This window comes from Onychomys torridus, chromosome 5 (genome assembly GCF_903995425.1).
Source record: "Onychomys torridus chromosome 5, mOncTor1.1, whole genome shotgun sequence".
NCBI classification, from domain to species: domain Eukaryota; kingdom Metazoa; phylum Chordata; class Mammalia; order Rodentia; family Cricetidae; genus Onychomys; species Onychomys torridus.
The window spans coordinates 51,324,307-51,344,927 of record NC_050447.1 but is presented as its reverse complement, the minus strand read 5'-3'; the positions used below and the strand labels follow the sequence as shown (position 1 = coordinate 51,344,927).

Here is a 20,621-nt window from a genome sequence, read left to right as displayed (position 1 = left end):
TTCCCAGGCCCGGATCTAGGCCATTATTTTCGCCAAAATCGCGTCTGAAACCACGCGATCAGCTGCGGTCAATTCGCACTGCCCACTACGGCTCCAAATTCTGCGACACTTTCCCCCTAGTTGTCATGCGCCGGAGTATTGCACCGAGGCTGCCGCAGGACTCTGCCTACTCCGCTACACGAATGCAGCCAGACTCTGCGACCTGCGCCACAACAAAGATGGCCGCGGAGCGTGGCTCAGCCCGCGAGGGGTGTGGTCAAGCGTGCTCCTAGCCAATGAGCGCTAGCGCCTGGCCGCCGCCAATTGGAAGGCAGCGCGGGCTCCAGCGCGGGTGTTCCAGTCACTATGTCGGGCTCCCCGGCCAGGGGTGCTGCGGTACGCGGTGGGCCCCTGGGCCTCCGAAAAACTTGGACTGAACTGATGGGTAGGTCTTGCCACCACTACCTTCCGACCTCCACTTGTGAGCGCCCAGTGCAGTCCTTCGGTTCTCCTGGGGCCATTCTCCACGGACCGCCCCTTCAGGTCCCAATGTGGTGCAGCTCTGAGACCTGCAGAGGAGCCCCAGCCTGCTGGTCTAGAGCTGGTCTAGAGCGTGGGTGGGCTCCCGGCTTTCTGGTCCCAGCTGCTTGCTTGCGGCAGCGGCAGATGACCGTCCTGATCTTGGGCAGCTCTTCCCTGGACCTCCTCGCAGGGTGTCACTTGGTGTATGTTGCGCTGTCATTTTTTGCAAAATAAATAAATAAATAAAAATAAAAAATTTAATCTCTTTAGCGGGCAGAGTCAAGAAGCAAAAATATAATCCAGAAAGGGAACAGAAATTAAAGGATTCCGCTCTGCAACTCCTGAGATACCACCAAAACATGAATGACCTTTTACTAGAGGTAAGAGGAAGTTGGCATGGCTGGCAGGTTGGGTGTTTGGAGCCCAGCTAGATCATAATCTTGATAATATCCTTGTAAGCCTGTGTACCTGGTAAATAACTGGTAACTGCAAACCAGGTTAGAAGGAAGCTGAATGTATTTTCTGCCTTGGGAGATTAAAGCAGTTGGGTAGTAAATTTAATAATTCTTGAAAGACTTAAGTAAATTCCTTCTTGGAAAAAAAGAACTTGAGCCAGCTGGAGAGATGGCTCAGTACATACTGGGTTTTTGTTTTGTTTTGTTTTGTTTTGTTTTGGTGTGTGTGTGTGTGTGTGTGTGTGTGTGTGTGTGTGTGTGTATCACTTGCACGTATGTACGAACCACATGTGTGCCCACAGAAGTCAAAAGAAGGCATCAGACTCCCGGAACTGGAGTTATGGATGGTTGTGGGTGCTGAGAATCAAGCCTTTGCAAGCGTAATGTGCTTGTAACCACTGAGCCATCTCTCCAGCTCTAGCACATTGTGCTGTTCCTACAAAGGATCTGAGTTCAGTTCTCAGAACCCATGTCAGGTGGCTCAGAGCCATCTGTAACTCTGGTTCCAGGGGATCAGATACCCTCTTCTGAAGACACTGCACAAACTTATACACATATACACAAGCAGGTTAGTTTTATGTCAACTCAACACAAGCGAGAATCATTTGGGAAGAGTTCATCTGAATTTAGGAACCACACCCCGCTAGGCCTATGGGCAAGCCTGTGCTGCATTTTCTTGATTAATGATTGATGTGGGAGGGTCCTGGACTGGTGGCTGAGGCAGGCTGAGGCTGGGCGGTGGTGGCGCAGGCTTTTAACCCCAGTGCTGGGAAGGCAGAGCCAGGCAGATCTCTGTGAGTTCAAGGCCAGCCTGGTCTACAGAGCGAGTTCCAGGACAGGCACCAAAACTACACAGAGAAACCCTGTCTTGAAACAAACAAACAAGGAAGGAAGGAAAGAAGGAAGGAAGGAAGGAAGGAAGCAAGCAGGCTGAGCAAGCCATGGTGAGTAAGCCTGTAAGCAGTACTCCTCCATAGCTACTCTATCAGTTCCTGCCTTCAGTTCCTGTGCTGACTTCCCTGGATGATGGACTACAAGTTGTTTTATATGCATGTTTCTTTCTTTTTTCTTTTCCTTTTTGGTTTTTTTTTTGGGGGGGGGGGTTGGGGGGAGACAGGGCTTCCCTGGAACTCTGGCCTTGAACTCAGAGATCCACCTGCCTCTACCTCCTGAGTGCTGGGATTAAAGGTGTGTGTCACCACTCCCCAGAAAGATGGACTGGACTACAAATTGTAAACTGAAATAAGCCCTTTTCTTCCCAAGTTGCTTTTGGTCATGGTATTTTTTTTTATCATAACAATAGAAATTCTAAGGTACACAGAAACATATACATACAAAGATGAATTAAAAAACAAAACAAAACAAAACCAACCCAACCAAACAAAAGAAAACACCACTTAAGAGTGCCCACTATGTGCACTATACACAGTCAGACTTTGAAAGTGGAGTTCTTCATGTTTTGGTTTGTAGGTAGAAGATCCACAGTGTAAAAAGTTGTGTCTCAGCAAACTGATTGATCGTGACGGTACTTCGGCCTACTCTGACCAGTCCAGTTCCTTTATCCGTAAGTTGTCCCTGCTTTTTTTCAATTCAGTGATTTAGAGAACGTTTGAGGAAAAAAATCTTGATCTGTTTATAACAAGTAGAAATTTAAATTCCACCAAATAATGCCTTTCCTCTTATGTATTATCACTAGGTTACACAGGTTTTCTGACTTGTTTTGGAGTTACTTGGTTGCTGATCTTTTTAAATGTATTTGTTGCTCTTGTTCTCTCTTCTCTGTCTCTCTCTGTGTCTCTGTCTGTCTGTCTGTCTCTCTCTGTGTATGATGTGTGTGGGAAGGGCACATGTGGAAGTCAGGACAGCCTTGTGGAGTTGATTCTCCCTTCAATCTTTACATGGGTCCCAAAATCAAACCCAGTTTCCAGGTTTGTGTAAAGCACCTTTACCTAACTCCGAGCCATCTCACTGCCCCCCTTACCCCCCACTCCCCATACACACACTTTTTTTCCTTTATTGAGACAGGCTCTGTATCCCAGGCTGGCCTAGACCTTGCTGTGTAGCTGAAGGTGATCTTGAACCCCTGACCCTCCTGTGTCTACTTCCTGAGTGCTGAGATTATATTGGGGATCAATCTTAGGTCTTCACTCCTCCAGGCATGCATTTTAGCAACACTCCCAACTCCTACTGCTGGTTTGAAAATGTACTCAGCTTGAGCTGGAGAGATGGCTCAGAGGTTAAGAGCACTGACTGCTCTTCCAGAGGTCCTGAGTTCAATTCCCAGCGACCGCATGGTGGCTCACAACCATCTGTAATGAGATCTGGTGCCTCTTCTGGCCTGTAGGCATACATGCAGACAAGAACACACTGTATACATAATAAATAAATCTTAAAAAAAAAAGAAAATGTACTCATCTTAAGGCGCAGGTTATAAGGAACTCAAGTTACCCTTGGGAAAATCATTTGGTGTGTACTTCCTTCAGCAGTCATAGCAAGCATGAAACCGGAAACATGCTCCTAGGTGTTACTCCCTCTCCCTCCCAGTTCGAGAGTCTGAGAAAGCAGGGGTAGAGAGTGGAGGTGGGGGCAGGTAGGGAAGGATGATGGGGTAATAGGTAAATTTTCTTTTTGCACCTAACATTTTTTATTCTACAATGATCTTTTTCAAAAAATGATACTAACTTCATTATTCATTAGTTTTTCATCTTTGTTTGTTTGTTTTCGAGACAGGGTTTCTCTGTAGCTTTGGAGGCTGTCCTGGAACTCGCTCTGTAGACCAGGCTGTCCTCGAACTCATAGAGATCCGCCTGCCTCTGCCTCCCGAGTGCTGGGATTAAAGGCTGTTTTTCATCTATTTTTTTTACATTTATTTATTTATTGTGGTTTTTCTAGGCAGGGTTTTTCTGTGTAGCCCTGGCTGTCCTGGAACTTACTCAATCAGGCTGACCTTGACTTATAGCAATCCACCTGCCTCTGCCTCCAGAGTGCAGCAAAGGCGTGCGCCACCACTGCCCTGCTTATTTTTTACACTATTTATTCATTTATTGAGAGCTTGTGTGCCAAGGTGTCCATGTGGAGGTCAGAGGTCAACTGTGTGAATCAGTTTTCTCCTTCAACCATGTGGTTCCTGGGGGCCACATTCAGATCGTCAGCCTTGACAGTGGGCAGCTTTACACACGGAGACATCTCAACCCTCGGTACTTTTAGTAAATTTATGAGTATATGTGAGCATTTGTCACATGTGTATAGGTATGCACAGAGGCCAGAGAAAGTGTTGGATGCCCTGGAGTTGGAATTCTAGGTAGTTGTGAGTAGTTGAAAGAGAATTTAGGTTCTATGAATTTAGGTCAAGAGCAGCAGGTGATCGTGACTGCAGAGCTGTCTCTCTCAGTCCCTCACATTTGTTTTGTAAAGTTTATTGTTATTTGAAGTCCTGGGGATTGAACCTAGGATGTCGTATATTTCACCCGCTCTTTAAACACTTTAAAAACAGAGAGGATCTGTCTAAGTCAGTCCTACCATTCAGCCCTTCTAGTGGCTGGAATTACAGGCTTTTGTCACCAGCCGCCTCTGATTTCTAACACTTGGAAATTGAAGCCTCTATAATTGTTGCATGTGGCTTTACTTATACATTGATACATGTTTTTAGAGCCTTGATGATGGGCGTGCATGATAAAAATATCATATATATGATAAATATATATGTGTTTTTTTTGTTTGTTTTAGATTTTTACTTTTATGTGTATGGGGTTTTGCCTGTATATATGTCTGTGTACCACATGCATGCTTGGTGCCCATGGAGACCAGAAGAGGGGGTTGGATCCCCTGGAACTAGAGTTACAGGTGGTTATAAGCCACCATGTAGATAGTGAGAATTGACCTGGGTCCTTTGGAAGAACAGTGCTTTTAACTGCTGAACCATCTCTCTCTCTCTCTTTTTTTTTTCTTTTCCCTTTTTTCTTGACAATTAGTTTTGGAAGTCAAATAAATGAGAAAATGCTTTTCTTGTAAGCACTGCCTTTTCTTTTTTTCTTTTCTCCTTTCCTATTATCAGCTTGATACAGTACAAATTCTTATTCTAATAGTGGAGTGTTTCACTGAAGCTTGCCCAATGATTGGGTAAAACCAAAACTTATTATAAGCCACAGTCATCCTAGGGTCCCCCCCCTCCCGCTATGTGGCCTCCCTGGTTCTGCGGGTTGCAGTATAATTGTTCTTTGCTTTATATCTATTATCTACTTATGAGTGAGTACATACCATGTTTGTCCTTCTGGGTTTGGGTTATCTCACTCAGGATGATATTTTCTAGTTCCATCCATTTGCCTGCAGATTTCATGCTGTCATTGTTTTTCTCTGCTGAGTAGTACTCCATTGTGTATGTACCACATTTTCTTAATCCATTCTTCAGTTGATGGGCATCTAGGTTGTTTCCAGGTTCTGGCTATTACGAATAATGCAAGCATTGCCTTTTCCAGGTTGTCCAGAACATTTCACTTGAAGGGTTGTGGGCCACAGACCAGGTCAGGAGCCTGGAGATGGCCGTAGGGCTAGCTGTCCAGCCTCTTCCAGATGTCCCAGAGGACTGGGTATACCTGTGATTCTGTGCTGCCCATCAGGTACAGGGCAGAGTGTCTGGAAGTCCTATCCAGTTTGGACTTACTATTTTTACGTCACTGGGAGTAAAGTCATCTGTAATTTAGGGACTGAGGGTGATATAGCTCTTATCACTGTGTCTGAGGCCTTGGGTCTGATCCCTATGACAGCAAAACACAGAAGAGACTGAGTTCTGCTTGTGGTGCTCCTTTATAAGGAAGATGATAAAGTTTTCTCTCCATGTTGCAATGGAATGTATCTGTTGTGGTACATGATACCATACACATGTTTGTGACTTTGGGTTCCGAGGTTGCCTCTAATTGTACTGAGAGCTACTGTGGGGTGTCTTGCTGTATGCTGTATGCTGTGAATATGTGTTGTGAGTATTGGTTGATAAATAAAGCTGCGACAGCCTATGTCAAGGCAGCTTAGAGGCAGGCGGGAAATCCAAGCAGCTGTACAGAGAGAAGAAAGGAGAGCAGGAAAGAGGCCAGCTGCCGCCAAAGGAGCAGCAAGATGCCAGCTGTCTGGTAATGCCATGGCCATGTGGCAACTTATAGATTAATAGAAGTGGTTAAGTTATAAGAGCTAGCTAGGGAGAAGCCTGCCATAAGCCATACAATTGGTAATTAATATAAGCCTCTGGATGATGATTTTATAAACACACAGGGCTGGAGAAACCTTCTGGCTTCAGAGAGCTGCCAATTTGGTCCTGAAATTCTCTTCATTTTGTGTTTCTTGTTTTTCCCTTTTTATCAATTCTTCCCCCTAAAATGCAGTTGACTGTGATGTTACAACCTAATGAGCATTTTTCTACTGAAGCCTTCTTCAGGTTTTTCTCGGTTTTCAGGGAAAACCATAGCTTTGTTTTGTTTTTCAGCCTCTGCTTTTCGGGATCAAGCCTTAGCACTGGGAGTTCCTGTGGGGATACTATCTGCCAGAGTGTTTGCTCACAGTGTGCAGCAGGTCTGCCTGGAGCCCAGCCACCCTGTGCTGCTCAGCTCGGAGCAAAGAGTGAGTGGCCAGCCCCATAAATGAGGACATGTTCTTTTTAAGCTGTTTGGGAAAATAAGATATTTCTTTAATATTGTTTTTAGGTAATTCGCCTTTTTTTAAAAAAACAAAATTGTATCTGTTTTTAGAAGAAACTGTCTTCCTTGTTAGAAGTTTCTCAGCATTTGCTGGCGCGAAACATGTTCTCCCGTCTCACCTTCTGTCAAGAACTGTGGAAAGCCCAGGTAAATTTGAAGTTCTCCCACCTGGGATTTTTTTTAAGCAGTGCTCTGTTGGTTTGGGCCTATGAGTTTTCTTAGGAATTTGGCCAAATATCTCACTAATTAAAGAGCTTGAAAGAAGGGTTCATCAGGTCCTCCTTAGTGTGGAAGAGAGCTTCAGTATTGTATGTCAGTTTCTATCCATCATTAGTCGTATTTATTAGCATAGGGTACATAGCTACCTGTAATCCCGGCATTTGAAAGATACAGACTGGAGGATCTCTGAGTTCAAAGCCAGCCTGGTCTACTTAGAGAGTTCTAGGACATCCAGAGCCCCATAGTGAGACCCTGTCTCCCACCAAAAAGATAGAACATACATATCAGAAGCATGATCCTCTGACTTCTTGGGCATACTATTAGGAAGGCTCTTCCAGAGAACATATACTTTTAAAACTTACTAACTAAGAGCTAGAAATGTAGCTCAGATGATAGGGTGCTTATCTAGCATGCATGAGGCACTGGATTAAACCCCCAGCTCCTCATACATTGGGCATAGTGGTGCACACCTATAATCCTAGTGCTTGAGATTTATCACCTGAGGATCAGGAGTTTGAGGTCATCCTTGGCAGCATAGTAAGTTCCAGACCAGCCTGGACTACATGAGACCCTAGTTCAAAAAAACAAAATAAATTAATACTAGTAAGCTCTATTTGAAACATTAAAATTTCTTTTTAATCTTTATTGTGCATGTATGTATGTATGAGTATGCTCTCAAGCCATGGTGTGTGAGTAGAGATCAGATGACAATTTCCAGGTAGTAATTTAGAATGCATAGGGCACAGTGTGCAGTGACTTACTGGAGACTGCTGGGAGGAGGTCAGAGCTGTCTTAGACGGCAGAAGAAAAGCCATGCAGGACAATAAGGGAGGCAAACGCTGTGCAAATGGGAACCTGTGACATGGGCCTTTTAGGCCATGCTGTGATACTGTTTTTTTTTTTTTTTTTTTTCCCCAAGTGGGCACAGGAGTATAACCTGAGCTGAACATTCTGTAGGGAGATGCACATGTTAGGATAATGCTGTTGTGTTTTTCAGAACTCTTTGTTGCTTGAAGCTGTGTGGTGTCTTCACACGAACAACATTGTGAGCCTACAAGAGCTGCTGCAAAGGTAAGTTTGTTGTGGGGTGTTTGAGCAAACTGTGTAAAGATGTGTTGCTGTTCTACCTTGCCTGCCTAAGGCACCTGGTTGGTTTAATAAAGAGCCGAATGGCCAATAGCTAGGCAGGAAAGATGGGCGGGACTTCTGGTGAGAGAGGGGAACTCAGGGTTAGATTCTACTTGTGCAGGATTCACCAGTGGGACATAGAGGAGGTCGGATGTACATTATGGAGGAGAGGTAACAAGCCATGTGGCAGAACATAGGTGAATATAAATTGGTTAATTTAAGTTAGAAGAGCTATTTGGGAACGCGACTGTGCTAAGGTCAAGATTTCACGATTAATAAGAAGTCTCCATGTCATTATTTGGGAGCTGGCAGTCCCCAAAGAAAGTCCGACAGCAGTAGTTCACTAGTCATTCTGCATTGCTTAATATCACGTGGCCTTTCTTTTATTAAATAGCTGTACTTTTAAGCTGTTTTAAAAATTAATTTATTTATTGTCGGGTGGGAGGTGTATGTGCCATGGCGTGTGAGTGGAGGTCAAAGGAGGAGGGTTGTCAAATTTTAGTGGTAAGTGCCTTTACTGGCTAAGCCAAGTAGCCTGATTACATGCCTATTTTTTTTTTTTTTTTTTTTTTTTTGAGCTGAGGATCGAACCCAGGGCCTTGTGGTTTCTAGGCAAGCACACTACCACTGAGCTAAATCCCCAACACTACATGTCCTTTTTTTGTTTTGTTTTTAATTTATATTTTTTATGTATGAGTGCTCAGCGTGTATACCTACATGCCAGAAGAGGGCATCAGGTCCTATTATAGATGGTTGTGAGCCACCATGTGATTATTGGGAATTGAACTTGGGACCTCTAGAAAGGCAGCCAGTGCTCTTAACCACTGCGCCATCTCTCCAGCCCCTGATATGACCTTTTGTTAAGAGAATGTATTGGGATTAAAGTATACTTATGCATGCTTTCTTTATATGTGCCTTGTGATGATGATTTTTGTGTATATTTGTAAATGTACATGCTTGTATGTGCATATGTATACACATGCTTGTAGAGGCCAGAGGTCAATGTTGGGTGCCTTCCACAGTCACTTTTCGCTTTACTTTTTGACCCAGCGTCTACTGAACTGGGAGCTTGCCAACTTGGCTAGACCTGCTAGCCAGTAAGCCCCAGGGATGTTGTCTGTCTCCCCAGCACTGGGCACAGGGAGCAAGTCACTGATTGAGCCATTTCCTCAGCCCTTCTCATGATGATTATTTAAAAAATCAAAACAAAACTATGAAAAAAGACCACTTAGAAAGCAGAGGCAAGTGGATCTCAGTGAGTTCAAGGCCAGCCTGCACTACATAGTGAGTTTTAGGATAGCCAAGGCTACATAGTGAGACTGTCTGAAAACAAAATAAAAAGCAAACAACAGTAACAACTGGAAAAAAGATGGATGGCTGTAGAGTGTCTGCATTGAGTGCACAAATCCCTGAGTGCAGCCCCCAGTATTTCATAGCCCAGGCATTATGCACAGTCCTATAATCCCAGCACTTGGGTGGGAAAGAGAATCAAAAGTTCAAGGTCCAGGCCGGAGAGATAGCTCAGGGGTTAAGAGCACTTGTTGCTCTTGCAGGGAACCTAGCATCCACATGGTAGCTCATAACCATTTGTATCTCCAGTTCCAGGAGATCTGACACCTTCTGACTTCTGCAGGCACAACATGCACATGGTATACTGATATACAAAATATTCATAATTTGAACCTTTCCTGGATCTCACTCTGTAGCCCAGGCTGGCCTTGAACTCACAGAGATCCACCTGCCTCTGCCTCCCGAGTGCTGGGATTAAAGGTGTGCACTACCACCACCCAGCTTTTTCTTTCTTTCTTTTTTTTTTAATTAAATTTTAAAATACATATAAAGCCATTGAAAACAAACAACTTAAGGTTACTCTCAGCTACACCCCAAGATCAAGACCATCCCTGGGCTATATGACACCCTGTTTGAGAAATCAAAACAAAAAAGTTAACTAACTAAAGAGATGTTCGGGTAAACATGGCTAATATACATAATATTCATTCTGTTCTGACATTACTTTAGGAGCCGGGCTTTGTTAATTTGTGTGAGGGTTGAATGTGCCAAAGCACGCGTGTGGGACTCAGGGGACAGCTTAGAGGAGTCAGCTCTCACCATGTGGCTCCCCAGGATTGAACTCAGGTTGTCAGGCTTGGTGACAAGTATCTTCTCCTTACTTGCCAACCCAGAAAAGGAACTTTTATAACAAGATATAACCTGATAAAGATGGAATAGCACAAAAGAAGACAACTTCAGAAATCTGGGAGGGGGAAGCAGACGGGCCAGCAGTAAGGTATTTAGCAATTTTGAAGATCTGTCCTGAGCCAGCAGTGTGGATGAAAGACAGCCATCTAGTCTATTTGATGAATTCATAAAGGCACAAGTATTGGGAACATTTATTTCTTAGGAGGTTGGGTGAAAAAGTCAGGAAGGCCTGGTTACGAGGCCATTGAAGTGTTTGGAACCTCACCCCTCTAGTCCACCAGAAGGCTGGAGACCAGCTCCCACGCTTATTTACCCCTAGGGACTCTAAGGAATGAGGGATAAGAGACTTAGAAATGTAGAGGGGAGAGAAACAGATAGAAACACAGGATAGCCTTGGGAGGGCCACTAGCCCAGAACTTTATTCAAAAGGGGAGGGGCAGAAGACCTCTTCCTGCTAGATACAGCTAAGTGTAGACCTTTCCAAACACCTGGTACCCAGGCCCGTGGCCCAATTATCTCCTTATGCACTCCTGCTGGGTAAAGCCACTAGGAAACCCCAGTGGGCTCCAACAGCCTACCATGACCAAAGCCCCAAATTCAGTTCCTAGCACCACCAGATGTAGTGGCGTACACCCGTAATCCCGGTACTGGGAGTTTGAAGCAGAAAGATCAGCGTTCAAGGCTAAGCTTAGCTACAGAGTGTGTAGTCTGGGCTGTATAAGACCCTGTTTCAAAAAGAAAGGGAAAAAGAAAAAAACAAACAGGTACCCAGAATTTCTGAAATAGAACAAAGTACAGGTCATAACATTAGCTAGAATAAATTTAAACAGGTTGAAGTCATTGAAAATAGTTATTCTACTTACAAAGCAATTTTGTTGTTGGGTTTTTTGGTAGTGGTGGGAGGTGGGGAGGCAGGACTTGAACCTGTTAGTAATTATTTCATTATCATGAGCTACTTTTTAATTTTATTTTTTAAATGCTTATTTATTTTTCTGTGTATATGTGTGTGCTTGGGTATATGTATGCAGTGCCAGAAGAGGGTATCAGATCTTGAAACTAGAGTTACAGTGAGCTGGCATGTGGGTGCTGGGAATTGAACCTGTGTCCTCTGGAAGAGCAGTCTATGCTCTTAAGCTCTGAGCCATCTCTCCAGCCCCCCACCTCCATGTTTTTTAACGATGTCATTTCACTATGCAGCCCTGGCTGTCCTGGAACTGACAGTTTGACTAGGCTGGCCCCAAGCTCACAAAGATCCACTTGCCTCTGCCTCCCCAGTGCTGAGATTAAAGGCATGGGCCACCTTGCCCACTTATTAGTCAACTTTTAAAAATGGTGTTTTTCTTGAATTAGCAGCAGCCAGGCAGGTGCCCTGTCCCTGCCCACTTTGGTCCTTGAAACAGGATTTGGCAGCTGCTACCTTGTTCTTATCAGCCAGCATTTCCAACTTCGGTTCTTTGTGTTCTCAGCCATCCTGACACGCAAGCCATGACCATGTGGCTCTTCAGGAACCTATGCATTCTGTGTGAGCAGATGGAAGCATCCTGCCTATCCTCTGATACTACTAAAGCCATGCTTTCCGGTATGTTCATAGCAAGCGGGTTCCTGGGGACAGTTACTCATTTTGACCCTGGGGACTAGAGCAGCCTCTCCATTCCTGTGGGCCTAGGGCCTAGCATGAAAGAACTCGCCAGGTCAACCATGGGCTTCTGTTTTCTTGAGTGGCAGGAGTTGGGCATTCTCTTGGGTAGTCCCAACTCCTTTTGCTGTCTAAGCTATAGACTGTATGGCCAGCGGTCCCAGAGACGTAACGCCAACTCAAAAAGGGGAAGCATGTGCTCTGTACAGGCAGCTTGTAGGTTTCTTTTCTCTTCTTTGTCTTTTGAGACAGGGTCTTACTGTGTAGCGCTAGCTGGCCTGGATCTTGTTGTGTAGAACAGGCTGGACTCAAACTCAGGCATCTGTCTGCCTCTGCCTCTTGAATGCTGGGATTAAAGGGGTGTTCCTCCATACTTGCTCTTCTCTTGTTTTTGAGAAAGGTCTTACTCAGTGGCCCAGGCTGACCTCTCATATTCACAGCAATCCTCCCTCACACAAAAAAGCTGGGATTATAGGCATTTAACCCTCATGTTTGGCAAGTTCGTATATTTCTGTGTTTGCCAAGAATACTTTCCCGGTGTTATGAACTGCTTGTATTTCCTGTAATCTGCCCTAGGTAGGTAAAGTTTAATCACATCTAAGACAGAAAACCTTAATTCTAGGCTTCCTCATTCTGATCTTTAAAATTATGGATCAGCCAGGTATGGTGCCTCATTCATTTAGTCCCAGCACTCCAGAAGCAGAGGCAGGCAGATCTTTATGAGTTCAAAGCCAGCCTAGTGTATATAGGGAGCTTCAGGCCAGCCAAGACTACACAGCAAGACCCTCTCTCAGCCCCACCCCAAATATAAAATTATGAATCAGTTTGTTTCTCTCATTCCTCGGAATGTGATGCTTCTGTGGGATAGTGGTTTAGAGTTTAATCACAGCTACCTCAACTGGATTGGTAAAGACTGAGATTGAAAGTAATATAGACAATTTAGCTTCAAGACGTCAATCTCAAAGCAAAAAAAAAAACCATGTGGTTTTTCAAGTCCTTGATTTAATGGTAGACAACTAGAGTGGCATGAGACTCCCAGTCCTGGGCTGGAGAGAGGGCTCAGTGGTTAAGAGCTGTTCTTCCAGAGAACCTGGGTTTGATTCCCAGACCCCATGTGGCAGTTCACAACCATAAGTAAGTCCAATCCAGGGCACCCAACACTCTTCTTCTGGCCTCTGTGGGCATTGAACTCACCTGGTGTACCTGTGTCGGTGTAGGCAAAACAATCAAACACATAAACTAGAAATGAAATCTTAGAAAAGAAGTCCTTACCATAAACTGGACTCTGAGCAGTTGGATAAAGGCTTGGGCCTCAGTCACGTGGACAGTGGCAGTCCTAGGCGCTCACCCAGGGCTCTTCTCTCAAGAGCGGTTTCCCCGATCTGCACACACGTACTCCCCGGAGGTGCGTTTTCTGTGAGTCATTGCTGTCTGGAGACCATAATGCTTATAGACTACTTTGAGTTTGTTTTCTTTCTCAGGTTTTGTGCAGCTATTAGTTTCAAGGGGATTTCAGGAAAGCTCGGATCCGAGACCCGTGGAGCCTGAAAAGATGCCTCGGGTAGGAAGGAAAAATTATAAAGGAGAATTAGGCTTTCTTTTTGGAGGGGCAGTTGTTTTTTCAAGACAGAGTTTCTCTGCATAGCCTGGCTATCCTTGAACTCACTATGTCAAGGCTGGCCTCAAACTCAGTGGTCCTTCTGTCTCTGCCTCCCGAGTGCTGGGCTCAAAGACTGCACCACCACACCCACCTTAATCTTGAACTTCTGATCTTCCTGATTCCACTTCCCAATGTGTTTGGAAGGATTATAACTTCATCACCACTCAATTTTATGATGCACCAGGGACCAAATCAAGGGCTTACCTCTCTGTAAAGTTAATCTGCCTATCTGCCTGCTTGCCTTCATATCTCTCTCTCTCTCTCTCTCTCTCACACACACACACACACACACACACACACACACACACACACACACACACACACACACGCACACTCAGCAGAACTTACCTGGATTTATTAAGGAATGAGAAAGAACTCCCCAGAGTGGGAGGGGTTCCAAGGGAAAAATACCTTAACAGGCAGTTTCTTATTTTGCCAGCATGTGACTGCTTGAAAATTACTGAGTGAATTTCTGTTCTGTTGGCAGGTTGCTACACATGTCCTGCAGAGAATGCTGACTTGTAAGTGGCTTGCTCCGAGCCCCAGACTATAAACGACTGATTTGTTTCCTAGCTATTCTAGCAGGTTCCAGCCTCTACGATTGAAGCAGCCCCCCCTGCTTCTCTGCCTCTGGAGGCCCTGTTTATGGCATATATGTGTGGTGTGCGCTCCCTTTCTTTTGTTCTGGCTCTCAGCTCCTCCTCAGGACTCCACATTTAATTTATTTTTTAATTACTGATTCATTTGTTTACTTATTTTGAGACAGGTCTGAATTGAACTCACAAAGATCAATCTGCATCTGCCTCCTGAGTGCTGGGATTAAAAGCATGCACCACCACGCCCTGCTAACTTTTTAAATTATTATTATTATTTTTACTTTTTATATATATGGGTATTTTACCTGCACACATCTCTATGCTGCATGTGTTCCCCGCACTTACAGAGGTCAGAACAGGGTGTTGCTTCCTCTGAAGTAGAGTTAACGGACAGTTATGATCTGCTATGAGGGTGCTGGGATTTGAACCTGGGTTCTCTGAAGAGCAGCCAGTGCTCTTAACTGCTGAGCCATCTTCCCAACCCCCACATTTGATTTCTTGAGCCATGGCTGGGATGTAGCCCAGTGGCAGGACACTGACCTAGTATGTTCACTCCCTAGCACCACAAAGACTCTAAAGCTGTGACGTGTTACCAGCCCAGTACAGCATTTACATTCTGTGTGTTCTCCTTCACTTGAAAGCTTGCAGATCCTAGTGTCTGATGGCACTTAGATGCCTTGGCAGACCTGGTGTCATCCTAGGAGATTCTGGACCTTCAGAGGCCCATGACAAATGGGTGTGTTGTCTGAGAGCCTTGGGGTGACACAGGACAGGCTGTCCGTTGGGTTGATCCTTGGTCTCTATCATGTGTTCTGTTATCAGTTGCACTTGATACTCTGGATGCTGATCCACACGTGACGTCGGCTTCCCAGACCGTGAGGGGCTGGTACGTCTGTGAGGCCTGCTGTTCATGTGAAATGTGTTCTTGCTTCGCTGGGAAGCATGGCCACTTAAACACTTCGATGGTAGCAGTAGCTAGCTGGGTACTGTCTGCTGTTTGGCTTTGGGGAAGAGTCTTGCTAAAGCACGGGAGGTCTGTCCATCCTTCTCTGAGATGGGGCGAGAGATTCCTTCTTATTGTAGGATCCTGCTCAGCCTGCAGATTTCTAGGGTGTGGGGTCCTTCAGCCCCTCTTTTCTGTCATTTGCCCAGCGTGACCTTGCTCCCATGTGTCTATTATCTTCAGCTTTGCTATGCAGCTCCAACCTTCCTAATCTCTATCTAGACTCTTGCCTGCTTCTGGCCTCCTGACACCCTCCGAGAGTTCACTTCTCTCTGGTTGAAACGCCCTGGATTCATTTGGTACCGGTGGCTTTGTGGCCTGGTGGAGAAAGTGCTTCCCAGTTTTCTCCTCGTGCTCCCCCTTATGCTCGGTTTGTAGGTTTCGTGTCTACTCTGGACATATATGCTGTGGTATGACGGCTGTGGATTCTCTGAAGAGCTTCTTCAGTCGCACGCTGACTCAGATTCTGACTCACAAGCCGGGGCTGAAAGGTAGGTCACCATGCATGGCTGCAGTCCCCTGACCAGTCTGGGGATTCTCCTCTGCCCTTTTGGTGAACTCTGACAGAGATACAGTGACCCGTAGGTAGATTTGAGGCTCTGTCCTCTACAGGTGCCTGAGCTCTGATCCTGTGCGTTAAATAGAGACTTTAAGACCCCTTGAGATAATGACACTTTATCCCAGAGTCTGACATCCCTGTCGTCTGGAACCAAAATTCCTCTGATCCTGAGAGATGACCTCAGTTAACAAAAGGAAATGATAGTGTCAGCAATACTTGGGGGGAAAAAATTAAGACAAGATTGTCTTTTCACATTGAAGCTTTTAAGAAACAGAAGGTTTCGTTGGTTTGTTTTTGTTTCTTAACAAACTCTGACTTGAAGTTTTGATGTTCCTCTGCAGTGTCTGACGCTGTTCAAATGCAGAAAGAGTGGAGCTTTGCGAAGACTTGCCATCTGCTCACCACTCTGTATTGCAGGGTGAGTGTGGGATCCCATCCATGCGTTGGGATTTAACGTTATAGACCGGGTCAGACTGACTCCTGTAGACACTGCCCCTGTGAGGAGGTTCAGGACTCTCCAGCAGGACACAACTGTCCTCATCAGGATTGCGGTTCAGAATCAAGAGGCTGACCTCGTCCTTGGGCAGAGCCCTTCCTTCTCAGAATGAGAATTCTTCCAGCCAGTGCTGACCACTGCGGAGAAGAGAAATATGGCAGCCACTGAGGCTCCTCACTGAGTCTGCACTTCTCTGGTGGTTGGAGTGGATGGGCTAGAGAGAGCAGAGGGGCCGGTGCCTGTCTGGCAGTGGTTTACTTTGGTGCTGAAAGGAGCTGGGGCTGTTATTTCAGGTTTTCGTGACACTAGGTCCAGAGGAGTCAGTTGGCCGTTTGCAGGAAGTCCTGGAGACACAGGAGGTTAACTGGCAGCATGTGTTGTCCTGTTTGTCTACACTGGTTGTCTGCTTTCCTGAGGCACAGCAACTGGTTAAAGGTATGTGTTCATGGGAGCCCCACGAGACTTGGAGCACATGTATGTGTGATTTGCATGCTAATATCAGTTGAATCCCAAATAGAGGCTGAGCACATTAGTGATGCCCTTCACTCACGTAGAACTTCATAGAAACCTGTCTGTCTGTCTGTCTATGTTAGTGTTACTTCTGTGAGTCTTAGTCAGTTTGTATCCAGCAAACTGTTGCCATCCTCCCAGCTCAGATACTTAATCACCAGCAAAGCTAGATTTTGTGAGTAAGCTGAGCTGCCCTCACTGCCTTCTGACCATGTCATAATCTCCCAGACTGGGTGGCCTGTTTGATGGCCCGTGCCTTTGAGAGCTACCACCTAGACAGCATGGTCACTGCATTCCTGATTGTACGCCAGGCTACTCTGGAAGGCCCCTTTGTGTTCCCATCCTATGCAGACTGGTTCAAGGTGAGTTACTGGGGAAGTCGGTTGTGACAAACTGATAGTCTAGAGGGCGGTGGGGAGGAACTGTTGGCACCCTCTGCTGTGTTCTTTGTGGTAAAGGGGGTCGGTTTGGCAAGCTTGGCCAAGACAGATCCTTACATATACTTCTAAAAGCCTTCTGCTATGCTCTGCTCACAGCCCAGAGGCTCTGTGCCCTTGGGGGATCACCTCTGTGTCCTTTTCTGAAATTTCCTAAGATGGGAAACGGTTCAGCGAAGGTAGAAGCAATGGCTGCCTCTTTTTCCCTGAAAGTTCTAGGCGTGTGCCGCCTCCTGACATGACCCCCGTTCCTCCCTCTTTTGTCTTGGCTGCATCCCCATGTTTTGTCTGTACAGTGCTCCTGAGCCCCAGAGCCATCCGACTTACCTCAGGAGGACTTGGGAAGTACAGATCTTGGGTCATCCTAGGCCTGCTGAGTCTGTGTTCCCAAGGTAAAGTCTGGAGGGAGATCCTTAGCCAGCTGGTAGGAGTTCAGGTTTAGGCTAGGGTGGTGTGTGTGTGTGTGTGTGTGTGTGTGTGTGTGTGTGTGTGTGTGTGTGTGTGGTGTGTGAGTGTGTATGTGTGGTGTGTGTGTGGTGTGTATGAGTGAGTGCACATGTGTGTGCAGATGCTTTCCACCATGGGTCCCAACTCAGGTTGTCAAGTTTACACAGCAAACACTTAGCTGCTGAGACATCTTGCCAGCCCTAAATTAACCATTTGTTTAATTATTATTTATTAATAGATAAGAATATTAATTATTATTATTTTGAGACAGGGTCTCTCTATTTATCTTTGATTGGCCTGGAGCTCACTATATAGATCAGACTGACCTCCAGCTCTCAGAAATCTGCCTATCTCTGCCTCCTGAGTGCTGGGATTAAAGGCATGTACCACCATACCAGTCTTAAATTTTGTGTGTGGGGTGACCTTTGCCATGGTGTGTGTGCATGGATGTGAGAAGACAGCTTTTATTACGTCACTTCTCTCTTTCCACTATGGCTTCTGGGGATCAAACTGGTCATCAGGCTTGTCGAAGGAGGTCAGAGGGCATCAGATTCCTGGGGCTGGAGTTCCAGATGGCTGTAAACCACCTGGTGTGGAGGAGGGCAAGTGCCCCTAACTGCTGCGCCATCTCCTCAGCCTCCTTTTAACCTTTTGATCTCAGTTTCATTTCATTTCTTTGCGTTTGAGTGTTTGGTTGCGTGTGTGTCTATGCACCTATGTGTGCTTGGTACCCATGAGGCAAGAAGAAGGATTTGGAACTGGAGTTATAGCTGGTTGTGAGCTGCCATGTGCGTGCTGAGAATCGAACCTGGATCCTCTAGAGGAGCAGCCAGTGCTCTTAACCTCTGAGCCATCCCTCCAGCCCCCTAAATTATATCTTGATATAGCTGATTTTAAAAGGTAAAATGAGGAGAGGGGCCTGGAGAGATTGCTCAGAGGTTAAGAGCACTAGCTGCTCTTCCAGAGGTTCTGAGTTCAGTTCCCAGCAACCACATGGTTGCTCACAACCATCTGTAATGAGATCTGGTGCCCTCTTCTGGCATGCAGGCATGCATGCAGACAGAATACTATATGCATAATAAATAAATACATTTTTAAAAATGATATAATTTAGGGCTAGGGAGATTGCTCAGTGGGTAAAACACCTGCTATGCCAACATGAGGACCCTGAGTTCAAATCCCCAGAACCTACCTAAAGTCAGAACAGTAGCATGCATCTCGAGTCCAGCACCTCTACAGTGAGATGGGAGGCAGTGAGGAGATCCCCAGACGCTAGCCCAGCATATGCAGTAGTAAACAACAAGAGAGGCTGTCTCAAAATAGAAGGTGGCACCTATGAACAAAATAGCTTTTAAAGATATCATTTATAAGCCAAGCATGGTGGCACACGACTTTTAATCCCTGCACTCAGGCAGGTAGATCTCTTAAGTTCAAGACCAATATGGTCTATATAGTGAGTTCCAGGCCAGCTAGGGATATATAGTGAGACCCTGTTTCAAAAGAAAAGAAAACAGAAAATAATTTACTTATTTTCACTTCAGTTTTTATTTATTTTGGGCAGATGGTACATATACATCATAGCATACATGTGGCGGCCACAGGATTCAGTTTTCTCCTGCCATACAGGATCCAGGGGTTGAACTCAGATCATCAAACTGAACCATTTCACTGGTTCATTAAGAAAAAGATATCATTTAAAATGGATCCAACTTACCTGTATTGTTGGTTGGTTGCATTTTAGTTGACTATATTTGTATGTTTAGTATTTGAATTCTAGTTGGGTTTTTGTTTGTTTGTTTGTTTTTTGAGCTAAGGATCGAACCCAGGGCCTAGAGCTTGCTAGGCAAATGCTCTGCCACAGAGCTAAATCCCTAACCCCCTTTTTTTTTTTTTTTTTTTTTTGAGACAAGGTTTCTCTGTGTAGCTTTGCACCTTTCCTGGAACTCGCTTTGTAGACTAGGCTGGCCTTGAACTCACAGAGATCTGCCTGGCCCTGCTGGGATTAAAGGCACATGCCACCACCGCCTGGCTGACTTCTAGTTTTAATATATTTAATTTGTGGTGTGTGTGTGTGTTGTATGTGTCTGTCTGTATATACATATATATGCACATAAATGGTAGGCAGATGGAGGTCAGAGAACGGCTCTCTGGAGTCTGTTTACTACTCTTGAGGCAATTAGACCTGGGAGAGTGGAGCCTAAAAATGAGGCGGAGCAAAGTCTTACGCAATAGCCAACTTTATTCAGAGCATCAGACAATTTATACCCTGAGGGTTAAGAAGAATCTTCCGAGTAAAGTTCTCGTGAGTTCAAGCTGTTCATAATCACAAGGACAAGCTGCAAAACATGGACAGGGCAAAAACATGTTTTTCCATAGAGGTATATAAGCAAATAACAATAGCCAGTTGTAATGAATGATTTAAAGTCAACTCACCCTTATCTGCCTCACCTGGGAGGGGCATCCGAGCACATTCCAGGAACAATTCCATGTTTTTGAAGGAACTAAGATCACAGGACTCCCGTCTTGTTTTCTTGGAGTTTTCTCCTAAGCACTCAGAATTCTCATTCTTGGACTCAGTTCCAACACTTTCCTGCCACATTGTGTGATCTGAGACCTGAACTCAGGCTGTCAGGCCTGTGTATAAGTGCCCTTACCCATGGGACCATCTCATCTGTCCTAGTCTGTTGTTTTCTAAATTAGAGTCAACTATGTTGCTTGGCTCTGTATCCATACATTTTTTAAAACCGTTAATGTGGGGCTGGAGAAATGGCTCCGCCAATAAGGATGCTGAGGGCTCCCCCAGAGGCCCTGAATTCAAGTCCCAGCACCTGCAGAGTGGCTCCCAATCTGTAGTGGGATCTGATGCCATCTGGAGTGTAGACATGCAGGCAGGCCAAGCACCCACATACCTAAAATATGTAAATAAATAAATCTTAAAAAGAAAGAACTAATGTAAGCCAGGCTGTGATGGCATATACCTTTAATCCCAGCACCCAGAAGACAGAGGTAGATAGTCTGAGGCCACACAGTGAATTCCAGGTTAGGTCACATAGTGAATTCCAGGTTAGGCAGGAGTGGGATCTTGCCACCC

The 20,621-nt window shown here is 45.3% G+C and overlaps 1 protein-coding gene across 1 annotated transcript in view; it reads left to right on the top strand.

Moving 5' to 3' along the window:
- Positions 1-345: 345 nt before the first annotated feature.
- The window catches only part of Fanca (FA complementation group A), a 46,952-nt gene continuing 26,676 nt past the window's right edge, over positions 346-20,621 (top strand). Inside the window, exons 1-14 of the mRNA XM_036188489.1 lie at positions 346-424; positions 772-881; positions 2,427-2,520; positions 6,430-6,563; positions 6,692-6,787; positions 7,857-7,930; positions 11,653-11,765; positions 13,304-13,383; positions 13,970-14,003; positions 14,901-14,964; positions 15,460-15,572; positions 15,982-16,058; positions 16,430-16,571; positions 16,875-17,008. Of these exons, the coding sequence (XP_036044382.1) occupies positions 346-424; positions 772-881; positions 2,427-2,520; positions 6,430-6,563; positions 6,692-6,787; positions 7,857-7,930; positions 11,653-11,765; positions 13,304-13,383; positions 13,970-14,003; positions 14,901-14,964; positions 15,460-15,572; positions 15,982-16,058; positions 16,430-16,571; positions 16,875-17,008 (1,344 nt within the window). The remainder of the gene's footprint in view (positions 425-771; positions 882-2,426; positions 2,521-6,429; positions 6,564-6,691; positions 6,788-7,856; positions 7,931-11,652; positions 11,766-13,303; positions 13,384-13,969; positions 14,004-14,900; positions 14,965-15,459; positions 15,573-15,981; positions 16,059-16,429; positions 16,572-16,874; positions 17,009-20,621) is intronic.